A 13,368-nucleotide genomic window follows, 5' to 3' on the forward strand; every position below is an offset into this window, starting at 1 on the left:
AAGACTTGATTTGTGGTAAAGGTAGGAGGAATGAGAGGTAATATGGCTCACGAAAGCCATTTTCTGTTGTCTGATGGCAAACTCTACTTTTTTTTTTTTTTTTGTCCGCAGGTGTCTTACAGTGCAGAGGAAGGAGTTACAGGAAGCAGAGATGCATAAACCTCTGCAAAAGCTTAATGTGCCATACGTGGCACTTTGGGAAGGCTGCTTTGTAGCTGCTGTTGAATCCCCGGTGAAGAAAATCTCCACCTGCTGTAACCAGCTGTTACCAGTGCAGGGAAAGGACCAGCAGCAGCGTGCTCAAGATGTGAAAGCTGCTTGGTTGGGCTGCGCACCGGTGGGACCTGTGGTTACGTGCCTCTTGTGGGACTGCTGTCAGAAACCGTGTTGAAAAGGTGTGGAGATGCCCTCCTCCCAAACGTGCAGTGAAATCTCGTGGTTATGGAGTGAGTTCAACACAGCTTAACATTCATTTGTAGCTGACAACAGCTATGGGGAAAGAGGTGGGACATCGTGGGGCTAGTGAGGGGATGGCATGTTGCATTTTCACAATTTCTGTTTTTATGTAAGTCTGCAGTGTTGTTTCATTCGTATGGCTGTCTGGGCTGCTGAAGCGAACAGCTGCCAAAGGGTGCAACCGATTTTGTGTGATACCAGGCTCACATGGCACACTGGGACAATATTCTGGAGAACAGTAAGATGCAGGGCCATAAGGTCCTTATTTTAAGTTTTAAATCGGAGGTTTTCTGAGTAGTGTTTAAACTGATCAAGGACATTTAGCTAACGTCCTGGTATTACTTTGAAAAATTCAGCCGGCATTTCTGCTTAAGATGCAAGGCAGCCAGATAGAGTATACTCACTGAGGCACGCTCTCAGGAGGCAGAAAACAACACACCAGGGAAAAGCAGACGGTGGAAGATTTTAGCAGAGGCCATGGGCGATAACTAGGCTTGGGCTTATAAATCAAATGGCAAGCTCTGATAATACCAGTGCTCTTACTGTGAAATACTGATTAGCACAAATTAGCAAGTGATAATTTAAGTCTTTCATAATATGCTTTTAATAGAAAATGTTGTTGAAGCAGATTTTTTCCCAAGACCCTTCAGGTCTGTTACCTGAGCTATGCTGGAGGGGGCTTTTAAAAAGTAGTCTGTGCAGTACAAGGCAGAGGAGGGCTTTGCCCCCCTCTGAAGCTATGCTCTGGTAGCTGGGCTTTGAGCACAGCTGGCTAGGTTTCCCCTACCAGTACTATTAACTTTACCTGCCCGTCCCATAAGGGAGAAGCATCTTCTTTGGATGAAAGGCCGACGGAGCTGGGACAGGGCTGAGGAGAGGCAACATGCTACCTGTGCAAAGTCCTTTTCTGTGCAGAAGGGAGGCTGCAAAGTCTAGGTTTGCTCAAGCTGCGTGCGTATCGGACACCTCTGGAGCCCGGCACGCCTCGCCCAGGCTGCGCACTCAGGAACCCCCTGGAAGAGGTGCTGTGCTGGGGAGGGAGGGTGGCTGGGCCTCGTTAGGGTGGAGATGAGACAACTCGGTGCTGCCGTGGGGCAGTAAGACACGAGGACACGGCCCAGTATTCACCCGGTATTTATTTTATATTAAGTCCCCGAATTATGCATTTCATTTCCTCGACATCGCCCACGGGGCACATCGCCGCTGTTCCCTGCCTGCGCGACCGCTACCTCCCCCCCCCCCCAGCCCCGAGGCTGAGAGACCTCTCCAGGAACCACCGAGCCGCCCAGGGTCTCCGGAGCGAGGCCAGCCGCCCCCTCGGCACCAACACCCCCCGCTCGGGGCTGGGGACCGCCGTCCCTGCCGCTCCGGGCCGCCCCCAGCAGGCTGCGGGCCGCACGCCCCCTCCCGCCCCCAGCGCGGCGGCGCAGCCAAGGGTTAACGGCGGCGAGCGGGCCGGGCCCCACCGCGACGAGCCGAGCCGAGCCGAGCCGAGCCGTGCCGAGCCGTGCCGAGCCGAGCCGAGCCGAGCCGAGCCGCCCCTAATACGGCCCACGGCCCCGGCCCCGGCCCCGTGGCCGCCGCCCGCCCGCGGTAAGTGCCACCACAGCGGGCGCGGGGCCGCGCTGAGGGAGCGGGCGGCGGCCGGGGGAGGCAGCGCGGTTCCCCCGGGACACGCCGGGTGCTGGGGCTGGGGGAGCCGCCGGGGAGCCCTCCTGCTGCCGGGGCTGCTGTGGGGGGGCCGGCAGCCCCGTGCCGGTGCCTGCCCTCGGCCTCGGTTAGCCCGCCAAGCGGAGGGCGTGCGGTTTGGGAGCGGGGGGGGGAGAGCGAGGTGTTGGGGTCGGAGGGAGCGGGGGAGTCTTTGTCACACCGGTCACGGCTGTGTGTGTGGCTTGGAAGTGGTGGGAGATGCTTACAGCGATCAAACGTGAGGGCAGGAGAAGTCGTAGCTGCGGTATTTAGTCTTCTTTGGATGGTAATTTGGAAAAAAAAAAAAAAAAGGAAGGAGATCTTCTAAGGACTTCCCTCAGAGGACAGAGACAGTGCCTCTGCTTATCTGTGGTTGTGTCCTTCAGGCAGCGTAAAGGGACCATGGACATCCCCGACCCACGCCACGGGGCAGCGTGCTCGGTGTGGTGCATCCCAGGGCAGAGCCGCCTTTGGCTCCTCTCCCCTCCGTGGAATGGGTTACAGCAAGGTCCATGGGGAAGGGTGAACCGGAGGTTCTCATTTTGATGGTGACTCTAAACTCAGAGTGAGTGGAGATTCAGAAAACCAGAGCTGGTTCCCTCAGTTTCCACTCTGCTGTTAGCTCATGCTGGCTGCAGGTAACTTCATGGGGTTTTACTTACAGATGTGCCCAGTGCTTACAAAAGGAACAGCACTACAGCCAAAATTCCCATAAATGTGACTTCGTTACTTATTTTCTGAGAGACAAGAGTTTCTCAATGTGTATACTTATCCTGTGTATTTCATAGAATGTGTTTCAGAAATAGACAACAACCAGAACAAGCAGTTCCATTGCAGGGTAAGGCCTTCTGCATTTAGAGCACCCCTTGTGTGTATATGTTTGTGTATTCACACACACATTTCCAAAGAAGAATCTTCCCTTAATGCTTCCCAGCAGAAACACCTATCCTTGATGAAGAAAGGCCAGTGTTCTCCCGTGACATTCACTGAAGGACATAACAAACCCCATCTCTCTGCAAGGACAGAGAGCTATTGATGGTGGTGGTAGAGCCACATGTAGGAAAAAGAATTATTTTTTTCCATCTTGCCTTGTTCAAGAATAGAGATCTCCCAGACTGAACAGTGGTGGGTGAACAGTTTGTGTGGGAGAGGACAATATATATTCAATACAGTTACTTTCAAGAGGATAATGTCTTTCTCTGAATCTTGAGCGATACCGTTTCAGGTGCCTGGATTTTCCCTTGCACCTTTCCCCCTTGCTTCCTACACTGTTGGCCTGGGGAAGTACCGTCAACTTTGATGCTACCTCAGGCCTTGGAAGAACTCCTTCTCTAGGTTCTGTGTTCCCATACATCCCCTCTGAGACAGCATGCAGAAGATTTGCTGGACAATTGCTGGTCCTCCTTTGCTGATCACTCTTCTCTTCCACGTCCTGTGTCGGTGCTTTTTGCCCACGGAGACACACTCGCGTTGTTCAGGGCCACCAGCAGCTTTAGGGCAACAGCCTGCAACTCTTCCTCCTCCACCGCCTTCCCCATGGCCATCAGCTGCTGCAGTTTCTGCATCAAACTCTGCACGTGGGTATCCTGCAGCCTCAGGAGGAGGTCCTGGATGTCAGTGGTGGGCAGCTGTCCCTGCTGCTGGCCACTGACTGTCACCTCTGAGGCATGTGGGTCAGAAGGACTCTGTTGCATGTTCCTCAGCTCTGGTGAGCCCTCGGGTAAGGAGCTGGAGATCACAGCTACTTCCATGTCGAGTTTGGAGCCAGCTGGCTGGGCGCTTGTAGGAGAGATGGGAAAAACAGGCTGGGAACGGAAGATACTAGACAACACTGCGTCACTGCTCGTGGTCATGTTGAAGGTTCGCGTGCTGCCCAGCTCAGCCTTGCCTTCTCCTGGGCATGCAGTCCTCTGTGAAGGAGAAAACATACCTCTGTAGAGGCAGTGCGCCTCGGGAGCAGACCCCAAGCTGTACCCCTGTTCTGTGAGGTTAACATGCAAAGATGGGTTGCAAAGGTGAGCTTCTTTACAGGCCCAAGGAAGGAAGAAACCTCCGTCACCTTTCCTTGTCATGTCTTCCCATAAGTCTCCTTTGTCACTCCTGATTGTCTTCCTCTTTAGTTGCCTCTTCTAGCCTGCACGAGTCAGCCTTTCCCCTGCAGTAGCCTAGTTATCTCACCTTGCTGGGGGGTGAGAGCTGGATGTAAGGGCGGAGGTGGTCCTCAGAAGTTCATTTTCTTCAAGAATACCTTCCCTAATGCCTCCACTTTGGCAAGTGTCTGCATCTGTGTAAGATGCCATCTGCGTAAGCTAGTCAGCCTGGTGTGAGTGCCGCCAAAAGATGGGCTGCCCACAGCTCCCTTCTGTCTTCACTGTCTTTTGGCCTCCTGCTTTCCCGTGTCCTCATTTTCAGGACTCTCCCGTTCACCTGATCATTGCCCAGAGCACACCATGGTCTTCAGAAAATAGCTAAATAACTCACCTTAATGAAGTACCTTTTCATGGTACAGCGATAGAAAGCAAAGGCACAGAAGTTGGGGAAGAAAGGAGTTCCTGGCAGTTCAGAGCATACAGGCCCTACGAAGAGGCAAATGAAGATGCAGACTTGGTGATAAACTCCAGTGCTGAGGTCCCACCAGCCGTCAGCAGTAACCTCACTGTCAAATGACAGTCCTTCATGAAAACCCCCCGTGCACTCAGGGGCCTCCCTGAACCTTGGTGAGAAACTCCACTGCTTCCTGATCATCGCTATCACCCAAGGCTTGCGAGGAAGCTGGCATGCACGGCTGCCATCAGCTGTGAGAGAGGATGCTCATGAGTAGATGTCTTCTCCGCACCCTGGGATTACTCCCATCCCCTCTCCCCCACCTGCTCCCGAGTCTCCATCCCCTCCCAGTGCTGAGGTGCAGCGCTGGCCCTGCAGGACCCCCATCCATCTGCCTGCCCTTGGGAGTCACAGTTGGCTTTACCTTTGGGGATCGCTCCGTGGTTTTCATACTCATCCAGTCTCCGGACCAGGGGGTTCTGGCAGCCGTACAGCGCACGCAGGTGGCAGGCGGTGGTGGCGCGGTGGGCGGCCCGGAGGGACCTGAAGAACTGGCGGTACTCGTGGCTGGAGAGCGGCGCTCCTGGCTGCTGCGCCTTCACGCCTCGGGGGCCGGCAGTGCAGCCCCAGCCTGAGAGCGCTGGTGGAAAGTAAAATACAGGGGGTGGGAGGAGGAGGAAATGCTCACAGCGGCACACTCAGAAGAGCTGGCGGGCTGAACCCAGACCTCCATTGCCTTCTCCGGATGCGGGGTCCAGAACGCTGGAAATGCCAGGACAGGGTCAAGATGGGGGGGTCTAGACATGGAGAGGACCTGCTCTGCCCCTGCTAACAGGGGGGTAGTACCTGGGGGGCAGTACATGGCTGAAGGGCTTTGACCAAAACCTCTGGAGAATGAAGTCCTGAACTGGGAGAAAGGTCTTGGAAGTCATGGCTAGAACTGGAAATGCAGCTCTGCTGTCAGGGCTGGAGCAAGGAGATGGTTTCCTTTCAAGATTTTTTCATCTGCAAGTTCTCTTCCTCTGAGTCAGTGTATCCTGACCCCTGGCGTTCATGGAGCATGCCCCAACAGATACGTGTATGCCCTTAAAACGGTCCAAGCATTCACTGAACCCATACGCAAAACTTAAAGCCAGTTCTTCCCTGTAGAGAACATTATGAAAGCTGTCGAAATCAAACATTTGGAAGTTAGATGTGCCCAAGTGAAACTGTCATGTGCAATCTTAGTTTCATCTCCTTGCGCATATGTTTTTATACATTTTTTAAGTACGCAGCAAGCTTCTCTTCTATCCTTAGGACTGCCAGATCCTTCACTGCAGGGACTGGACCCGCCCAGGCAGGGAATCAAAGTTTTCCAGGTTAGGCTCATGCTGCATTTGAGACATCTGCCTCACTTCCCACAGTTGGGAAGGTGAATGAAAAAGGAGAAGGCAGGAAGATGCTGGAAGAGGAGGAGTAGTTTTGTGGGTACTCTTCCAAGAAGTAGGTTTTATTCCTGGCTACACCACAGAGGCTTGCATGTGATGCTAGGCAAGTACCAGGTTTCTCAGCACATTATTAATGGCATTTTCATTACCTTGTGGGTTGCCATTTATAGGAAGGCTGAAGTATCTTGCAGTTTTGGAATCTGCATGTGCTATATTTTGAGTGTAAGTGCTGCATTAGCATGTGTGCTCTGAGAAGACAGGACTGAGGCATCTCAAACTGAGATTCTAGAAGTAGTGGATATTTTTAACTTTAATCCCTCTCTGCCCTCATTTTGCCATTCGCAAAATCACTATAAACCAATTAATAGCTGTGAAGCACTAAAACATAGAGTATATAAAAAGTTCACGAGGAAATGAGTCATTCAAATGGGATCAGCAAATAAATCAGTCAAACACTGAACAGCAAGGGTGACATAACTTAACTGAATAGCTTAATGAATAGCTGCTCATTACAAAGGCGTTGTCCATCTTGGGTCTAAAGAAGCCGAAACCATGTGAAAAAAGAGAAGCTGAATTAAAGAGCTATTACTATGTCAATGCACAGGGGGAACATATCTAAAGCTGCAAACTGAATGTGATTTAGGCATGCTCTAAGCATTCTCTGTAGTAGTCTGTTAACCTATCATGTTCCTAAATTTCCTCACGGCCTCTATCTTGTTAACATCTGTGCCATCTTATTAGTATCTTTGTGACTGCAGATGCAGCAGGATCAAACAAAAGCGTGTAATTTTCCCCCTTGAAATGATCACAGAGGTTATCAAGTCCTCTATGAGACAACACTAGATGAGAGTGAGACACTTTGCCGAATGACTTTGTGGAAATCCGCAGAAAGTGGGGGACTGAGGAGACCAGGAAATATGGGACTCCGCCACAGCCTCCTGCTAGCATGTGTCCTGATGGGCCAGGCCTTTTTGTCCGTTTCTTCCAGCTAGTGGTTTGTTTCTTCCAGCTCATGCTTGTCCTTAACCAAGGTCCTCTCTCAGATCTCCTTCTGCCTCCCCTACCTGCTCATCTGGCTGGTTCTTCCCTTCCCGCTGGTGGTTCAAATCCAAATCCCTGCCACTGCTCTCACTTCTGGTCTGTGTGCCAACCTGTCTCACATCTCCAGCCTCCACCTCTGTTCCAGCCTCTGCCCGGTTGTGTCCAGCTCCGAGTCCTCCTCCCTTGGCTCCTCAGTCAATCCCTGGCTCTCCTCGGTGAACAAAACAGCATCTCCAATGGATAAAGACTGGCAAAATTGTAAGCATCCAAGACTGGTATATCTGAGGCATTCAAGGATGCTCCTGTCTCTTTGTTTCACCGCCAACATGGCCAAGCTGAGGTGCACTGCGGGCGAGGAGGCAAAGAAAATCCTTACTTATGCCCTGACCTGCAGGGGAGACATTTCCTACTCACCGGACAGAAGGAGGAAAGCCCACGTGGCTGACATGGCACCGTGCGCGCTGCCTGAGGCGGCCCCCGAGCAGACAGAGGTGTCACCTCCGCGGCCTCGCCTGCCTGCGTCCTCCTCCCTCCTGCCCCAGGGGAGCTGGGGGAGGCAGTGGGGAGCACAGCTTGGTTTCCCCGTGGCTGGTGACACCGGGTGGTGTCACAGACACCTCTGTTCCTTGTTCTGTTGTCCCCTGCTTCTGTTGTCCCCCGCCGTGCGTTGGGTTCCTGTCAGAAGTACTCTCTCCACACCTCTGCCTCACCGAGGGTTGTGGTCCTGGGGGCTCACCTGCCCTCAGCCGGCCGTGTCCTTCACGGGGCAGTTCCTTTGCGGCCTCTGTCCGTCACCTCAGGAGCTCAGTGCGGCCCATCGCCCTCCCCACACAACAGGTCGCCTCTCTCCCTTACTCAGCCTCGCAAGGGCTGGTGCCTCATCAGCTGAGGCACTGCCTGGGGACAGCTTTGCCCAAGCCTGGCTGCTCTGGGGACAGGCACCTTGTCCCTGCCTGACTGCTCAGTGGCTTTTTGGGCTCCCCAGCTTGTTTCTGGTACACATCAAACAACGTGCTTTTCTGCCATATCCCACAATATTCCTGGCTCTGCACCAAACAAACTCTCTTCTGTATCTGCTTCCTGTTTCTGCAGCACCTCTTTGGGGTGCGCGTCGACCGTGGGCTTGGAGCTGCTCTTGAAAGTAGCAGAAAGGGACTGAAGCAGAAGGACATCTCTCCCCTCTTAAAATCAGTGGGATTCCTCGTGACTGAAGAGGTGCAATGCCATCGCAGAGCTGGTATTCACATCTGCAGTTTTTAAGCATCTTCTTTCTCTAACCCGTACCTTTCCAGGTGTTCAGAAGTCAGCATCCTAAAATGCCTTTGCCTTCTGCTGCTGCACAAACATAGTGCAAAGCTTTATAGGTGACCTAATTTTCTACCCCACAACACCCCCTCCTGTACAGCATACTTCTGCTCCGAAAAGAGATCCTTGAGAAGGGGGCGTGCATGCTGGTGCTCAAACCTGTCCAAACTAGACTGTGTCACTGTTCGTGCGCAAGCAGGTGTGCGTGGCTGTTCTTCAGTGCTCGCCGCCAGCCCTGTAAGCTCAGCCAGGAATGAAGCAACCAAACTGCCATTTTGCTGGAGCACAGGACAGGAAAGTCTGCCTGTGGTCTGCTGCTGTTCATCATGTGTGAGCAGACCGAAATCTCTTCTCTCCCCCAGCCCTGTTTGTGCCTGGCTGAACCTCTGAGGGTGACCAAGCAATGCTCCTCCGGTGAAGGCAAGGCAGGGGACTCCGGGCAGATGCAGAAAGCAGCGCAGCCGTTTTCTCTGCCTGCAGAATGGGACTGCATCGTGTTCTCATTTAGCTCACAGGAAAGAAAGGTGACAGAGGGAAAACGGCTTGAGGCAACTCTATTTTATTATACAAAACTCATCAGGCTCACAGGCAGCTCTCTGTGGCATGTGCAGTTAACCCTGTCTTTGTTATGTGAGCTTCCCTGGCTAGCAGACCTGAGCGCCAGCGTCAGGGTGTTTGTGGCAGAACAGGCGGTGACCCTGACTCATGTTTCTGAGCATCATTTTCCTCTGGCCTAGGTTGCTTTTGTTTCCTGAATACTTATTCTCTTGTAATCTCAGTCTACAACACTGCTTCTAGGACTGTTATTTGTTACATCTGTTTTCTTTCTCTGATCAGGAGCTGCCAGCCCTGACTTTGCTTTGACCTCCTGGATGGAGTGAAGAGAAACAGCTTTGTGGCCAGGAGCAACTAAACACCGAGGCAGCGGAGATATTGCTCACAAGGTGAGGAATTGAATAGTGCATGTCTAGAAAAGAAAGAAGAGAGTGAATGCTGAAAATTTGGCATGTGCTTTCCTGCATGCTTCGCACTCATCCTGTTTCTTTTGTTCCTGTATTATATAGACTCTGCTTTCAGGAAGATTCATAGGCAGGGTATGATAAAGGTGAAACAATCCTAGGGAATCTTAATGAAATCAAATCTTGTGTATTTTTCAGCAAAGACTATACTCAGAATTTTAGAAGGCAAAAATAACCAGTGTGGCTTTCTATTCCTTTCACTCTGACAATATTTTTAATGCTTTGTTGGTCAATTAGCTGTCTTGAGGTCCATGCCTTGGGCCAGTGCTATTGTTTTCTTTGTACTGCAAATGCTTTTCAGCCCTGAGTGTTATAAGCAGAACTTTGGAAATCAGTATAACCAGTGTGTTGTTTTCCAAAATCAGCAGATCAGCTGAATCAAAACCTGAGGGGTTCATCCTGCTGCATTCTTCTCAGATTCTGACCTCCCACATGTAAGATGATGATGTTAACTTTGCAAGCAGTGCCTTCCAGCTAATCTGCTAGGATTCATTTCCCAGTTGTGTTCTCCATATCAGTGTAACTAATAAAAACCAAGGAGCCTCAAAATGTTTCATTCTCGTTTCCGTGCTTGATTGACAAAGCAGTGTATCATTCCATTCAATTGCCTGTCTGTTCTGTAGACAAAACCTAGATATAGTTTGCTGCAGAATATGTAGGGTTTTCTCTTTAAGGAAAAGGTCTACAGCTGGAAAGAAGAAAGAAAACAGTCTGCTTAGCAGGGGAGGATGTTCCTGTGGTGTTGTCTGCTTCCTTCCTTGATTAAGCATGGGAATGCTGGAGAAGAGCAATGATTCATAGGCAACAGGAAGAGAAGTGGGAAGAGAATTATGTACTTGGGGGTTGCGGAGGAGAGCAGTGATGATGTTTCCCTACTGTCGCTAGATGTAGGAAGTTTGAGGACGAGCAACTGATAGGGCTCATCTGTTAGGGCTGTAACTTTATGACAGAGGACCCTCTTTGCAATCCATGCCACAGTGGCCACCTGTTCCCAGGTCACACTCCCTTCCCACGCTTCTCCCTCTTGGTGCCTTCACTCTGCCCAGAGAAGAAACCGAGGGGCTGGCTCCTGAGCTGTTGGCTAACGGTGGCTGATGTGCAGCACGTCTCTGGAGGTTGCCCTTTTTGGATGTCTCCTTCAGAGATCCGGCAGGGATTACTCACTGCTGGTTCCTCTGTTCACTCCAGCAGGTGGCAGGACCATGGGCGACACGCAGAAGGGCCAGCTTCATCAGGGAGGTCCTGCGAGAGCTGAACTGCACCCGTTCCCCTCCAGAAGGCTCACGGGAGGTACCCTCCAGGATGCTGATGAAAGACAAGGCTGCAAGCAGGAGCTGGAGACAGAAAACAAGATGGAGCCGTCTTTTGGAAAGAGACAGGGAACAGTAACTCCCTGTGTGATGGCAGTGTGGGAGTGCGAGGACGGTGGCGGCACCCCCATCAGCAAGGTTATCCTTGCTGGGGACAAGCCAGACCCTGCCGTGTGTGGGAACATTTGGATTCAGCAGGTGGGGGAGAAAACCTACGAGTGTCCCGAGTGTGGGAAGAGCTTCAGCCGGAGCTCGTACCTGAGCCAGCACCAGAGGATCCACCTGACAGAGAAACCCTTCAGCTGCTCCGAATGTGGGAAGAGTTTCACCCGCAACTCAGACCTGATCAAACACCAGCGGATCCACACCGGCGAGAAGCCCTACCAGTGCAACGAGTGTGAGAAGACCTTCAGCCAGAGGTCCAATGTGATCAGGCACCAGCGCACCCACACGGGAGAGAGACACTACCAGTGCAACGAATGCGGGAAGAGCTTCAGCCAGAACTCCCATCTCATCGTCCACCAGAGAAGCCACAAGGGTGAGAAACCATTTAATTGCCCCCGGTGTGAGAAAAGCTTCAGCGACCGCTCCTCCCTGATCATACACCGGAGGGTCCACACTGGAGAGAAGCCCCACAAGTGCCAGGAGTGCGGGAAGCGTTTTCGAGACAGCTCGGCCATCATTCGGCATCAGAGGATCCACACTGGAGAGAAACCCTACGAGTGCACCGAGTGCGGCAAAACCTTCCGCCAGAGCTCCTCGCTGGTGACCCACATGCGAACGCACACGGGCGAGAAACCCTACAAATGCCCCGTGTGCGGGAAGAGCTTCAGCCAGAGCTCGGCACTCACCACGCATCGCCGCATCCACGGGGGAAAGGCCTTGCCCGTGTACCACGGCAGCCTCTTGCCCAGCCCCTACCAGTGCGCCGAGTGCGGCAGGAGGTGCAGCGACCACCCCACTCTCGTCAAGCACCAGACCACGCACGCGGAGGAGCGGCCCTATATCTGCGTGGAGTGCGGGGACAGCTTCCGACGCAGCTCGGCGCTCAACGTCCACCTGAGGATCCACCGCGGGGAGAGACCCTACAAATGTGAGGAATGCGGGAAAACCTTCCGGCATAGCTCAGCCCTCGGTGCGCACCTGAGGATCCACGCAGGAGCCAAGCCCTACGAGTGTGGTGAGTGTGGGAAAAGCTTCCGGAAAAGCTCGACGCTTAAAGTGCATTTGAAAATCCACGTGGCCAAGAAGCCTTATAAATGTACACTGGGTAGGAGAACTCTCTCTTCCCGCTCTCTTCTCCCGTAGGGTTGGAGTGGCTGGTTGGAGTGGGAACCAGAAGCAGTATTTGGTTGTGTCTGCGGGCGCATGGACAGTGTGAGTGCTGAGAAACCCAGTGGGAAAAGACTAACTGGGGACTAACTGTGTCTCTAGTATCTGGGCTGGGTGCTTAATCCCAGCGGTACAAAAACCATTAGGAAATTAGGAGGTCGGGAAGTTAGTCGTAAGAGCTGCATATTGGTGATTTAGGGAGAGTACTGAGAGCCCGAGGAAGGGGGATCAAGTTCTGGGTAATTTGGGGACTGTGAATATGTGGTTGAATACAAATGGAAGAATCAGGCTTTTAAAACAACTTTTCTACTAAATAAAATATGAAAATTAAAAGTTCCAAGTTGGCTCTGATTCAAAACTTTGGCTTGTTAGATACTGCAGTAGTCTTAGAAACGCTCCTATTTTCTATGACTGTAGTAAAGTTTACTCAGTGTTTGACAAGGCACTTTGAATTCTTGGAGTCTGAGACTTAGGACCTGAACCTCCACCTGTTTGTCTTTGCTTCCTCTTTTCCAAATCTCACATGGGACAATGAATTCCTACCTCCGTGTGCAAAGTCTGGTTCATACAACACCTGAGCAAAGCAGAAGCTATGTGGCTGCTCTCAGAAAATGCGGATGTGCAAATATTTCCAGTTGTAACACTGCCTGTTGCTAGTCTTTGGCAGCTTCCCCGAAATGTGTCCTCTGGTTTGATACATCTTCTGACTCGGGACAGCAACAAAACCTGGGCAAAAACGTGGCCTTACCTTGTTTAACCAAAAAAAAAGTATTCCTCCTAGATGGCTGAGTTGTATCCAGTATACATGATGGGTTCCTACTGGTAGTCCAGAGACTGTTTGCGATTTTTGTAGTTGTTTTTATGCTGGAGAACTCTTTATCTCCTTGTTTGTAAAGTATTTACACGTAAAGCTCAGTGTTAACAGTTAGGAATTACCAGATTTACATTTATTAGTATGTTAATGATTGTACATTACATAAACCTGCTTTATATCGCTGTGTTTTATTACGAGGTGCGTGTTTCCCTCCTTAAATAAACCCCCTTTTATTCTTTCTCTGTGTATAACCCTGCTCTCTGTCATTGTGCGTGCATAAACGGGAACCAAATTGCCCACGGGGCAAAACACAGCGTGAGGGGCTCGTCCGCGGGCAGCCGCAGCCGGCGAGAGAACCCCTGGCAGCGGGCTGAGGAACCGAGGGTCCCGCAACGGGAGCGGCCCCGCACCGGGGCAGGGTTTCCCGGGGC

The 13,368-nt window shown here is 51.9% G+C and overlaps 1 protein-coding gene across 2 annotated transcripts; it reads left to right on the plus strand.

Moving 5' to 3' along the window:
- The first annotated feature begins 1,887 nt into the window (after positions 1–1,887).
- Positions 1,888–13,364, plus strand: LOC308189115 (uncharacterized protein). 2 transcript variants are annotated; one of them, XM_080578864.1, is made up of 3 exons: positions 1,888–2,049; positions 9,300–9,406; positions 10,673–13,364. In XM_080578864.1, exon 3 carries the CDS (start codon positions 10,684–10,686, stop codon positions 12,097–12,099), a length of 1,416 nt encoding a protein of 471 aa, XP_080434990.1. In that variant the 5' UTR covers positions 1,888–2,049; positions 9,300–9,406; positions 10,673–10,683; the 3' UTR covers positions 12,100–13,364. The 2 variants fall into 2 exon arrangements, with proteins under 2 accessions (XP_080434990.1, XP_080434989.1); XM_080578863.1 differs by having other exon boundaries at positions 1,890–2,049; positions 10,670–13,362.
- The last annotated feature ends 4 nt before the right edge of the window (positions 13,365–13,368 follow it).

This window comes from Anser brachyrhynchus, assembly GCF_964034855.1.
Source record: "Anser brachyrhynchus genome assembly, chromosome: 1".
Lineage (NCBI taxonomy): Eukaryota > Metazoa > Chordata > Aves > Anseriformes > Anatidae > Anser > Anser brachyrhynchus.

Coding starts and splice junctions, on each gene's coding strand:
- LOC308189115 (XM_080578864.1), top strand. CDS start 10,684: ATGGGCGACACGCAGAAGGGCCAGCTTCATCAGGGAGGTCCTGCGAGA.